We start from the raw sequence: 12,282 nt of genomic DNA, 5'->3' as shown, positions 1-12,282 counted from the left end.
AAGACCAAATGATTCAAGGGAAAGCCATGACCTCTCTGCTATGCCAATGAGTCAGTCCCTTCCCTTCCCAGAAATATAACTGACATCAGCAAAGATGACAAAATGATGGACAGGCAGCACGGCTGCACTCGCGGCGCGACGGCAGGACACAGGGACACAACGCTCCCCGCTGGGCAAGGCACCAGAGAAACTTCTGGCTCATGCCACTAGCTGGGATCTGCCAGAGCTCTGCTGCCTCACATGAAGTGCTGCTGGAATTCCGCTCAACGATGCTTCTAGGAGATGAAAGGGTGGCTGGAAGGGACCTCTGCACACCATCAAATCCAGCCTCTCTCTTGAGTGGGACTGGAGCAGTGGATGAGCTCAGCTGTAGCTTTGGCTGGCTCTGTGCTGAAAGCCCCAAGGACAGAGATCCCCTGCTGCTCTCATACCCTGTGACAGTGCTGCACCATCTTACCTGCAAAGTGCTCCCTCCTAATGTCCAATATGACCTTCCCGAGTGGCAACCTCAGGCCATGCAGTAAAAATAGCAAATATTTCAGGTCACAGAATCCCAGCATGGTGGGGGTTGGAAGGGACCTCTGGAGATCACCCAGTCCAAACCCCCTGCTAAAGGAGGGACACCCCACAGCAGCTTGCCCAGGATCACAATATTCAGGTGGGCTTGGAATCTCTTCTAGAGAAGGAGAGTCCACAGCTTCTCCAGGCAGCCTGCTCCAGGGCTCCAGCACCCTCACAACAAAGAATTTTCTCCTCCTGATCCTGGTTTCCACAGTTTGTGCCCCTTGTTCTGTCACTGGCACCACTGAAAAGAGTCTGGCTGCATCCTCTTGCCCCTCACCCTTTAGCTCTTGTTGAGTATGAAGCAGATCCCCTCTCAGAGTATCTAACAAATTAACACATACAGGGAAGCCACAGAAACACAGAGTGACAGAACTGTTTAGGTTGGAAGAGACCTTTGAAATCATCAAGTCCAACCTACTCACCTAAAGCTCACAATCCCACCACTACTGCTAAGCTGCTACCACTAAACCATGTCCCTCAGAACCACATCCACACAGTTTTTCAACAGCTCCAGGGCTGGTGACTCTACCACCTCCCTAGCCAGCCCATTCCAGTGCCTGAGAACCCTTTCTGGGAAGAAATGTTTCCTAATATCCAATCTGAACCTCCCCCGGCACAACTTGAGGCCATTTCCTCTTGTCCTGTCACCTGTTGCACGTGAAAAGAGAACAACCCCCACCTGGCTCCAACCTCCTTCCAAGGAGCTGCAGAGAGCCAGAAGGTTACCCCTTAGCCTCCTTTTCTCCAGGCTGAACAACCCCCAGTACCACTCAGCCATTCCTCCTAAGCCCTGGGTTTCTTTGAGTTAAAAATTTAACACAAAAAGCTGTGGTTGTAGTGAGCAGCACCTTCAGATGTGAGGGCACTGAATGGAGTCAAACTGAGCATTTCCCTGCCCTACGAGAAATAACCCAGAGCAAAATGACTGTGCTGGTGTCGCACAAGATGAACACAGCTCTCTAAGTGTTATGCACTGCAGAACGACACGTCAGTCACCAGCTGCAAACTATAGGCAGCAAATCACCCACAGATTTGCTTTACTGTTAATTTTCTCTTCCCCTCCTGCCCCCCTCTCTCCCCCCCCCCCCCCCCCTTTTTTTTGCCACTGTCTGTTATGTTACTGGTCAGACTCTGGCAATCTGATGACTGAATTGTCACGTACTCCGCCGGCCATCTAAAAGAAATGGATTCAAATTGTTTCTAGGAAATAAACACTTTGACAGTTGTTGCCTTCTGCAATAGGCAAACACATTAGCCTGACTCTCTGGCTGTTAAAACAGGAAATCCAAAGTGCAGAGCAGTTGTAAAAAGGAGCTTTTATGAGGACTGTGCTAGTTCAAACAGCAATCGACGCCAACCTCCCCGCTCTCCAAAATTCCATTACAGATGCTGCAGCACTGACTGCAAAATGATTTGTTGCTCAGCTCGGAAACAAACAAGCAAACAAACAAATGCTTGTTATCTGCATTTAAAACTTTCCAAAAGAGCAAAAATTGGCAGAAGCAGCTGCATAAAGAAAATGTTGGGCAGTAAAATGTCTCACTTAACCCCGCTCTGTGGGAGTGAAGTGGTTTTCACATGCAAGCCCAAGGCCAGCAGAATGAAAGCCTCACCTCTTCTGTGCTGTAACCTCCTAATACTTCCATCTGTTGCCACTTACATGAGTCTTCCCCTCCACTGCAGCCAAGCATTCAGGGTCAGCCTTTGAAAACTGGGTTACAAGTCACAGAATCATAGAATTGTTTGGGTTGGAAAAGATCTCGAAGATCATCGAGTCCAACCCTCAACCTAACACCACCATGGCCATTAAACCATGTTCCCAAGTGCCATGTCCCCAGGTTTCCTGAATGCCTCCAGGGACAGTGACTCCACCACCTTCCTGGGCAGCCTGTTCCAGAGCCTGACCACTCTTGCAGGAAAGAAATTTTTCCTAATCTCCAACCTAAACTTCCCCTGGCACAACTTCAGGCCACATCCTCATGTCCTAGCACCTGACATTAGGGAGAAGGGTCTCTCTCCTTAGATCCATCCCATTGCAATTCTGTTCTCATTCCTTAAGACAGATCTGCACAGACAGAAAGAACTCAAGTTGGAGATGGCTTAGACTTGACACCGCTTGAGGAGGCTGTGGTGTCACTACCACCAACACCAGGTCATTCACTACCTCAGGACCAACCCAGTTAATATGCAGACACAGTCACGGACTTCAGCTGCTGGCTTTGAACCAGCTGAAAGGACAAGAGGAAGCAGAGCAGTCATAAGCTTAGACTGACATGGACAGTAAACCTACCATTACTGGAGGAAAAAAAGTTGAAATAACAGAATGAGCAAAAAGGTATGTCACATAGCATGGGGACAGCAGTTTAGATGCTACCATGTCTCCACAAGAAGACCTAAAGTGGCTCCTTGCCATGGTCATTAAAACAGCTGTGGTGGCACCCAGAGAAGGTGGGTCTCCACCAGAGCTGGGTATGGAAGGCTACCCCTTCTGAGCAATCAGTGAGCATCTAAGCAGTCAATTTCTAGCATTTTGAGCATTTTCAAAGAAGCTGGGGTGAAAAGAAATGGAGAAAGATCAATGTCAACCTGCCTGGTGCTGTTACACCCACTGTTGCTCACAGAGACATCCAGCAGAGCTTAAGGAGAGTCTGAAACAACACTGGCAGCACAATTCCTACATCAATACAGGTTCTTCTGCCCCTCATCCTCTCACACTCACTTCTGTGAGCAGAAAGCATTATTTAAATATGTATTTTATGTTAGGCAACAGCCAGTGCCTGCAAGCTTGGCATAGCTTGGCTATGGCACATTCCAGCAACCCTCTACCCTCTCCCACCAACCCTCTACCCTTCTCCACCAACCTTCAACTCTTCCACCGACCCTCTACTGTTCCACCAATCCTCTACTCCACATTGTTATTTGTAACCAAGAAACAGAGACTATTGCTCACGCTGAGGGAAGCTACACCATGCTCACACACCACCTCACTCATTGCCGACAAGAGCAAACTCAAATTTCCAGGCTTACTGTTTGTTCAATCCTCCAAGCTATGGGCACACAGTGCAAACACAACAACTTTAATTTAAGAATCATCCAGTTTCTAATTAAACAGCCATAGGCAGCTGGCTGGGTACATTTTAATCAGTTTCCATAACCTATTGATTGTATACTGAAGCTTAAAAAATTAAAAGTAAAAAGATGACCGGGGAATTGTCCCATCTCAGAACAACAGTAGAACCCTCTGTAAATAACTCCTCTTTTAACCATCAGCTAAATGAACACTTCAATAGCACGGTACAAAGTCTTCTGCAAAATTACTTTAACTAACAAGCAGAAATTTATCAGCTTCAGCCAAAATCAATGCTGAAATCAATTTGAACACTGGTTGTGTCTAAAGGGGCTCATTGGCAATTTAGGGAAATTACACCATGTAAATGCCTGTGCTTTAATTGAACAGTTTCATCAACTAGGCTGTGATTGCTGTCCATTCATTTATTTACTTTCACTGCAGCTCCCATTTTGCAAAGGAATGGGTTTTGTCAGACTTGAAGGAGGTACTTTATCTTCATTTTATGCACTTTTGTGCATAACAGATTTTATGAGGCAGGCAAGTGATGGCTGGGGTCAAAAGAAACAAGTGAACAGCAATCACTGGTCAGTCTTGTTTAAACTGCAAGGATAACACACAGAAATTGGGTGGGTTATTTCAAACTTAGTCCAGCTGCTCTTGTTCCAATGCTTTTGAGTGGCACTAAAAAAAGAAAACAAAACAAGAGAAGCAGAAAATAAACATGGTATGGGAAAGAGGGGGCAAGAAAAGGAAAACATCTCCACAACTGCAGCACAAGAATGCAGAGGATGGGATTTTCAGACCTCATGTGGCCAGTGATTTGTTTTGACACCAAATAAAGCCCTGAAGCTGCCTGTACTTCACTTCTTCAGAGCTGCATCAAGCACCAGGCTGGGACAAGGAATGTCTACAAAAAGTGGTAAGAACTTCTCCTGGAAAGAGCAGTATCAGCTGAGTAGGGCAGCAGGGATGTACTCCATTCATGCTTCTGGTTTGCTGCCTTGGGAAAACCATTTCTATCTCTGTTCACTCTGGGGAGACAGAGACCCCACATCCTCTCCAGATGGACTGCTCTAGGGCTCCAGCACTCTCACACCAAAGCCCTTTTACAAGGGCTTGTGGTGACAGAACAAGGGGCAATGACTTTCAGCTGAAAGAGGGGATATTTAGATTGGATATTAGGAAGAAATTCTTTACAGTGAGGGTGGTGAAACACTGGAACAGGTTGCCCAGGGAGGTCTGGGATGCTCCCTCCCTGGAGGTGTCCAAGGCCAGGTTGTATGGGACATTAGCAACCTGGTGTAGTGCCCATGGTAGGGGGGGTTGGAACTAGATGATCTTTAAGGTCCCTTCCAAGCCAAACCATTCTGTGATGCCTTGCTGACCCAAAGCTCCTCAAGCAATGATAAACTCCAGCTATTCCATCAAACAGAGCTGAATCACCTCTACCTCCCTTATTGTCATCCCTCCAGAACAGACAACACTTTATCCCTGCTAATGTTGGAGAGGATCAGCAATACACTGTCAAGGCATCATTTGCAGGCTGCCTGGCAAGAAAGAGCAACTTCCCAGCTGTCTTGCCACACGCTATGTTTAACGTGCTAATGGGGCACCCCAAGGTTGGCTTGAGATAGGGAATAAAGAAACAGGCATATGCTGGAAGGTGCAACTCAACCAAATAACAAAATTGCTCGAGTAAATTGCTCAAACAAATTAAGTTCCCACATCTCTCCCTGTTTTCCCCAGCTCTACAATTCTTCTGGGTGGTACATCATCAACATCCACTTCTCTCCCAATTACTCAACTCAAAGTGAAGCCGTCTGCTTTAACAGTGTTTTGCTGAGATGAGAACTGATTCTCCCTTTTCTTCCCTCTTCCCCAGAAGGTGGGTAACAAATTAATTACGGCATCATTGAGACTTTATGTGTATTTCTGTATACAGAGCAGTACAGCTCACTGCTGTTGAAGACTCCTCTAACAGAATCTAAAGATTTCCAAACCATACACAACAGACACTTCAAAAACATCCCAGGCACCCATCCCCTAAACACAGCTCCTTCCTCCAGAATCACAAAATGATCTGGGTTGGAAGGGGCCTCCAAAGGTCATCTAGCCCAACCCCCTCTGCAGTAAGCAGGGACATCCTCAAGCTAGATCAGGTTGCCCAGAGCCCTGTCGAGCCTCACCTTTGACACCTCCCTCCTCATTTGCACTACAATTGCCAATCAAGAACTAGAAAATATGAAATAAGAGAAAAAGATTCTTTTTGCTTGTATATAAAGGAAAGAAACCACCAAGGGACTTCACAGAATAATTATTTGCCAGAGATCAATACCTCTACTTTGGAATCTTGAGGCTCAAAACAGATACAAAACTAAGGGTTTTAGGTGTAAATCATTAAATGTAGCTAATCCTGAGACTGGCTGGTAGGGTGTCTACATCCCACCACAGACCAAACTGTTGATATTTCACTGAAGGAGTAATCTTATCAAAACAGCCTCTTGGTAGGAAATCAGGCTGCAGAGAGAAATCTCCATCTCTGAAGACTTTCCAAAGCTGCCTGGACATGCTCCTGTGTGATTTTCTTTAGGTGAACCTGCCTTTGCAGGGGGATTGCAGTCAATCTCCAGAGGTCCCTTCCAAACCCTACCATTCTGTGATTCTGTGCAATCAGAAAGACTGTCAGAGAGCTGGAAGGTCGAGCATCTACCAGCAGAACAGTCTCAGGGTCCTCCTGTCAGGTCAAACCTCTGCAAAACAACAGCAGCTGAGTTTCCAAAAATTCATAAAACTGGACTTCTGATACTCCATAGTAAGTGGAAATCCCAGTTAATGAGGTAAAACTATCTACAGCAACTGGAAAGCAGAAGAGAAAGACTCTGGTGTGCTTTCAGACCTTGTTAGGGCAGATTTAATTCATCACTTTCTCGGCAATCTTGACTCAAGACACATTCATTGCCCAGTATGCTCCAGGAGAATATACAACCAGAAAGCAGGAATTCTTCAAAGCTATTTCTTAAATACACAGTTTGGGGTTATAAGTATGGTCTCCCTTATTTTGGAAAATATTAGCAATTAGAAAGCAAGAATAACTAACTGATTCTGTTCTTATCTCTAGTTGTTATTTCTTAATTAAGAAAACAGGGTATCAAAAGGTAGGGGGAGAATAGGAAGACACACACACAAAAAAAAGGAAGGATTTTATAGTTGTTTGTTAGAACAGGGAAAACATTCAGATTCAGCAAGTTCTCACTAGAGATATCTTAATTAAGAAAATAGGGTATCAAAAGGTAGGGGGGGAAATAGGAAGACAAATAAAATCCCTTTCTTTTTTGTTTTAAGAACAGGGAAAACATTCAGATTCAGCAAGTTCTCACTAGAAATATTGCTATAAAGTATTGATTTTTTTACCAGACTCAATTGACTGAAAAGTTGTTTGTATAGCAATATTGGCCAAGCCAATATAGTGGAACAATTTTGCTACACACAGTAATCAAGTGTATTTCTAAAGTATAATTATACTGTCATAAAAATAAAGCTAAGATACCTCTTCTCCAAGCCATAAACCAGCTGCAGCTGTAAAGAACCCAAATAAATGAAGGAACGTTTTCTAACTAAGCATAGTGTCTTCCAAAGACAACAAAATCACCTCCTCCTTTAAGCCAGGGGGAGCATGAAAAGTGATCAATACTTCAATCTCAATAAACTATTTCAATAGTAGTTAATTCACGGGGAAAGAGAGGCTGAAAATTTTTGCTCGGCGACCTGCGACCCGCGCTCCTGTTTGCTGAATGCTGATAATATATCATTGCCATAATGGATATGAGTTAGTATAAAGAGCTAGAGAGAGAGGGGAAAGAAAAGGAACACAAAAAAAAGATACCACACAGACATGCTGGTTCTTTAAGTTCAGATCAATACTACGCACAGCCTCCTCCGAAACAAACTGACAGCGTGGAATGGTGGAAGAAGGAAACCAGCTGAACATTTGCAATTAATTTTATTTGACAAATGTTCATTGATTTAATGGAATAAAATATATGTGGGCTGCTACCTATGACCACTGCAATCCAGCTACCTGTAAGTATTTCAGTTTGTAATTTCTAATTGGCTTTCTCTAGCGCAGATGTTCCTTTGCCGAGAGAGAACAGGCTGCTCTTTATTTCTCTTTACTTTAAGGGCGATTGCTCCACCGTACGGAGTTTTGTCTGTGATATACCCAAAGCACATCACTGTGCTAAGTGCCACCTCCCTGCAACAAGGACAACCAGTAGCTCTTCAGGGATGAAAGTGAATTGGTACAACTCTTCAAACCAAGAGACAAATTTGGAATAACCTGAGAGGAATCCCAGAATCCCAGCATGGTGGGGCTTCGAAGGGACCTCTGGAGGCTATCCAGACCAACCCTGGTGGCTAAAGCAGGGGCACCCCACAGCAGGTTGCTGAAGATCACAATGTCCAGGTGGGTTTGGAATCTCCCCACAGGAGGAGACTCCACAACATCTCTGGGCATCCTGCTCCAGGGCTCTGGCACCCTCACGCCAAACAAGTTTCTCCTCCTGTTCTGATGGAACCTCTTGGGTTCCAGTTTGTACCTGGTGCCTCTTGTTCTTCCACTGGGCACCATTAAAATGTCTGGCTCCATCTTCTTGCCCCCTACCCTTTAGCTCTTGCTGAGCACTGAGCAGATCCCCTCTCAGGCTGCTCTTCTCCAGGCTCAACAGCCCCAGGGCTCTCAGCCTTTCCTCCTCACAGAGATGCTCCAGGCCCCTCAGCATCTTCATAGCCTCCACTGGACTCTCTCCAGTAGTTCCCTATCTCTCTTGAAGTCAATTTGGGAAGGAAACCATATTTCATCTTTATAACCTGGTATTAGCATTACAAAACCAGTCATCTCCAACTAGATCAGGATGCTCATGACCCCACCAAGTTTGACCTGAATGTCTCCAGGCATGAGGCTTCAACCCAGGCACCCTCTTCCAATATTTTTTCACCCCCATTGTGCAAAACTTCTTCCTTATGTCCAACCTAAACTTCCCTTGCTTCAGTTTCAAACCATTGCCCCTCATCCTATCACCACAGGTGTTTCTAAAATATTCCCTTCCCAGCCTTCCTGTAGATTGCTGTAGTAGCAAGCTTGCAGGTGACACTAAATTAAGCAGAGCATTGATCTGCTTGAGGGGAGGAAGGCACTGTAAAGAGATCTGAACAGGTAAGATTGATGGGATGAGGTCAGTGGAATGAGGTTTGACAAGCCCAAGTGCCCAGGCCTGCACTTTGGTCATGCCAACCCCAAGCAACACTACAGGCTTGGAGCAGAGTGGCTGGAAAGCAGCCCAGTGGAAAAGGATCTGTGAGTACTGGTAGACAGCAGTGCCCAGGAGCCAGCAGTGTGCTCAGATGGCCAGGAAGGCCAACAGAATCCTGGCCTGGATCTGAAGCAGTGTGTTCAGCAGAAGCAGGGAAGTGATTGTGCTCCTGTACTTGGACCTGGTGAGGCCACAGCTTGAGTATTATGTTCAGTTCTGGGTGCCACAGTATAGGAAAGACACTGAGGTGCTGGAGCATGTCCAGAGAACAGCAGTGAGGCAGGTGAGGGGTTTGGAGGGCATCTTGTACAAGGAGCTGCTGAGGGAGCTGGGATTGTTTAGTCTGGAGAAGGGAAGGCTTATTGCACTCCACAGCTGCCTGAAAGGAGGATGGAGTGAGGCTGGTGTTGGTCTCTTCTCTCAAATGACTGGCAATAGAAGAAAATGGGTTTAGGTTGTGTCAGGGGAGGTTTAGATTGTACATTAGGAAAAGCTTCTTTACTGAGAGAGTGGTGAGGTGGTGGAAGAGGCTGCCCAGGCAGGTGGTGGAGTCACCATTGCTGAAAGTGTTCAAGAAGCTGTAAATGTGGTACTTCAGGATACAGTTCAGTGGTCAGGGTAGTCTGGGTTATGGTTGGACTTGATCATTCTTTTCCAACCTTAAGGATTCTACGATTGTGTGAGATTTTGAATGATGTTCCATCTGCAGGGCAGACCTGATTTCTGAAGAGTCCATTCAAAGACTGGATTTGTTCCTTTAAGGCTTTGAAAGTCCACTTTCAGCAAACCTTCTGCAAGGAGGGTTGTTTTGTAATGCTGGCAGCCAATTAGGAGCTGAACTAAATGCACTGTAGCTTTTAAACCATTTAGAAAACCCAAAACACCAAAAAAAAACCCAACCCCTGTTAATATCAAAGTGAAAATGTCTAAGGTATAAACAAAATCATAATGGGATGCTGGGTTACTGTATATGGTAAATAGCTCTCTGGAGGAAACCTTTATTACTCCCTCAGGGCTTTCTTACAAAGTATGGATTTCTTAATTCCTAGTGGAATATTTTTCATACACCACTGCAGACTATTAAGTACCAGATATTACATTATGTAGTTTAAACTTTGCACTATGCATGAGAAAAGACTTTCCTGTTGAGAAAACTCTATCTCTGCTATTATCATCTTTACAATATTAAAATTAATACTGGCTGCAGGGTAGAAGCTTCGCTGCCAAAATTTGGGGGAGTTTATCATTTCATATATTCATCAGCCTGCGTGCAAAGCTGCTCAGAAGGGAGGGAGGGAAGTCACTGCAACAGTGAGAGGGGTATCAACTAATTTGGGATTGCTGGAGAACGGCAGAGCAACGGTGTCATCACCTCCCAGGACTGGGCTAGTAAAGGGCGTGGTAAGCCAGCAAGAATAATGGTATTGCAAATATTGCCAGCAATTCATTATGCTCCGGGACATTTCCAGTTCCACTTGTGAACCATTAACTTGTTACCCAGGAGGAATTCAGAGCTAAGTCTTAAAAAGATAATAAAAATGCAGCAGCCCTCACGGCACCCAAGAGCAGACACCTTGTAAATATGGAAAGAGAATTCTCCAGAAGTTGATACAGAGAATTTCTTTGCCTTTTAATTATTTCTTTTCTTTTTTTTTTTTTACCACAGAGCAGTGACAGGCCCTCTACCTCTCAGTATAAATCTGAAGGGAAAAAGAGCGTTGGTACATTTCATTTTCAATAATTTGAAGTGAAATTCAGCACTCACTTGTAGACTGTGCCTCCATTGCCATGACCGAGGATGTCTCGATACCGTATGTCTTGTTCATTCATCTCCACAAGAAAGAAAGAAAAACAAAAGAGATGTCATGCTGTGGATGGAAATGTCAAGGAAAAGCAACTCTAGGCCATAAACAACAAGCAGTCTGGGTCATTTCAAGTTCAGCTGCAAGAACGAGAAGATCAATACAACATTTGCTGTCCAATTTATAAAAGACGATACCAAGGGACAAAGTGATGGAAAGTTTAATGACAATTTGTTTGCCTGGGTCATTTCATTAAAGTTTGATAAAAGGTGTCAAAATGGAATGATATAATATAGCTCAAGAGGGTCAGGTCACAGATACTGATAGGAAAAGGGTCTCCAGAACAGCACATAACCAGAGCCAAAGTTGGAGGTGAATGGAAACAATCCAACAGAAAACTGTCATCCTAAGTATGGCCAGAAAAGTTTGTGATTTATTCTGGAATCAGGATAATTGATACTAATTGAGTGACAGTTCTGTCAGCAGGATTCCTTCACAGTGCTTCATTTGTTATCTTTTAACTAAAGCAAATACTCTGAAATTAAAAAAAGATAGTCCTGGATTGCTAGCCAATGAAAATAATTTTCTTTGAAATACACAACTAGTCCTCTGCCTCAATCTTTCTCCTCACTGGGACAACTCTCCAGATGGGCTGATATCCTCAGATATTAGTGCAGAAGCTTGATACAAGCAAATGCTGGAATTTGGGATCCTTCTCACATGGGTTTTATAAAAGCTTATTAAACATCACCTTGCTGGAGGAGCAATTAAAACATAAAACTACAGTTCAGCCTTCTCCTGTACAAATAGCTATACTATTCTTACAGCTAAACCGCCTATTAGGAAGAATAAAAGTCCCTACAGATATTTTTTGGAATGCCTGTGTACAGGCACTGAAATAAAATATTTTAATGGGTGTAAATTGTGGGCTGCATGCATTTGCTACTCCTCCAACTCTTGAGCATTTGAAATAATAACTGTCTGGGGAAATCCCACTCTTAAAAGACATTTGCCTAGGAATCTGCAACCAAACCATTAGCTCATTCCTATCAACTATTTCTATTTGATGGGACAATCAAGTTAAACATGTTGGATGAGGCCTTGAGCAACCCAGTTTAGCAGAAGGTGCCTCTGTCCATGGCAAGGGGTTGGAACTAGATGATCTTTAAGGTCCTTTCCAACCCAAACCGTTCTGTGAGTTGGAATGGCTGCTACAGACTCTGTCACTATTGCCTGTGTGTGTTAAAATGCATGGAAAACCCCTTAATGCTATGTCAGATCTGCTACCACTGAAGTGATTAGAGCCAGGTCCCTGGGCAAAAGCAATCCCTTGGATTAGAAATCACACAAGCATGTCTGAGATAGCTTCAGATTAGTGATTTCAGGTACCACCAGCACCATGACAGCCAGGCAGAGCTTGCCACCAGCCAACTATCTGCATTTATCCATCTTCTGAGATGGCTTTTCAAATTCATCAGGGACACACGCCCTTCAGTTACTCAGCGATCTTTAAGCGTAGGACGTCAGTGAAGAGAAG

General features: G+C 44.5%; 1 protein-coding gene across 3 annotated transcripts in view; it reads right to left on the bottom strand.

The window, feature by feature from the left end:
• Positions 1-12,282, bottom strand: part of MAP2K5 (mitogen-activated protein kinase kinase 5) — a 173,366-nt gene that overhangs the window by 112,397 nt on the left and 48,687 nt on the right. For all 3 annotated transcript variants that reach the window (XM_054168818.1, XM_009903871.2, XM_054168817.1), the window contains one exon: positions 10,709-10,773. In XM_054168818.1, the coding sequence (XP_054024793.1) occupies positions 10,709-10,773 (65 nt within the window). The remainder of the gene's footprint in view (positions 1-10,708; positions 10,774-12,282) is intronic.

The sequence above is a fragment of the Dryobates pubescens genome, chromosome 17, assembly GCF_014839835.1.
Source record: "Dryobates pubescens isolate bDryPub1 chromosome 17, bDryPub1.pri, whole genome shotgun sequence".
NCBI classification, from domain to species: Eukaryota; Metazoa; Chordata; class Aves; order Piciformes; family Picidae; genus Dryobates; species Dryobates pubescens.
The sequence above is the reverse complement of the archived record's forward strand: the minus strand, read 5'-3'. Positions and strand labels throughout refer to the sequence as shown.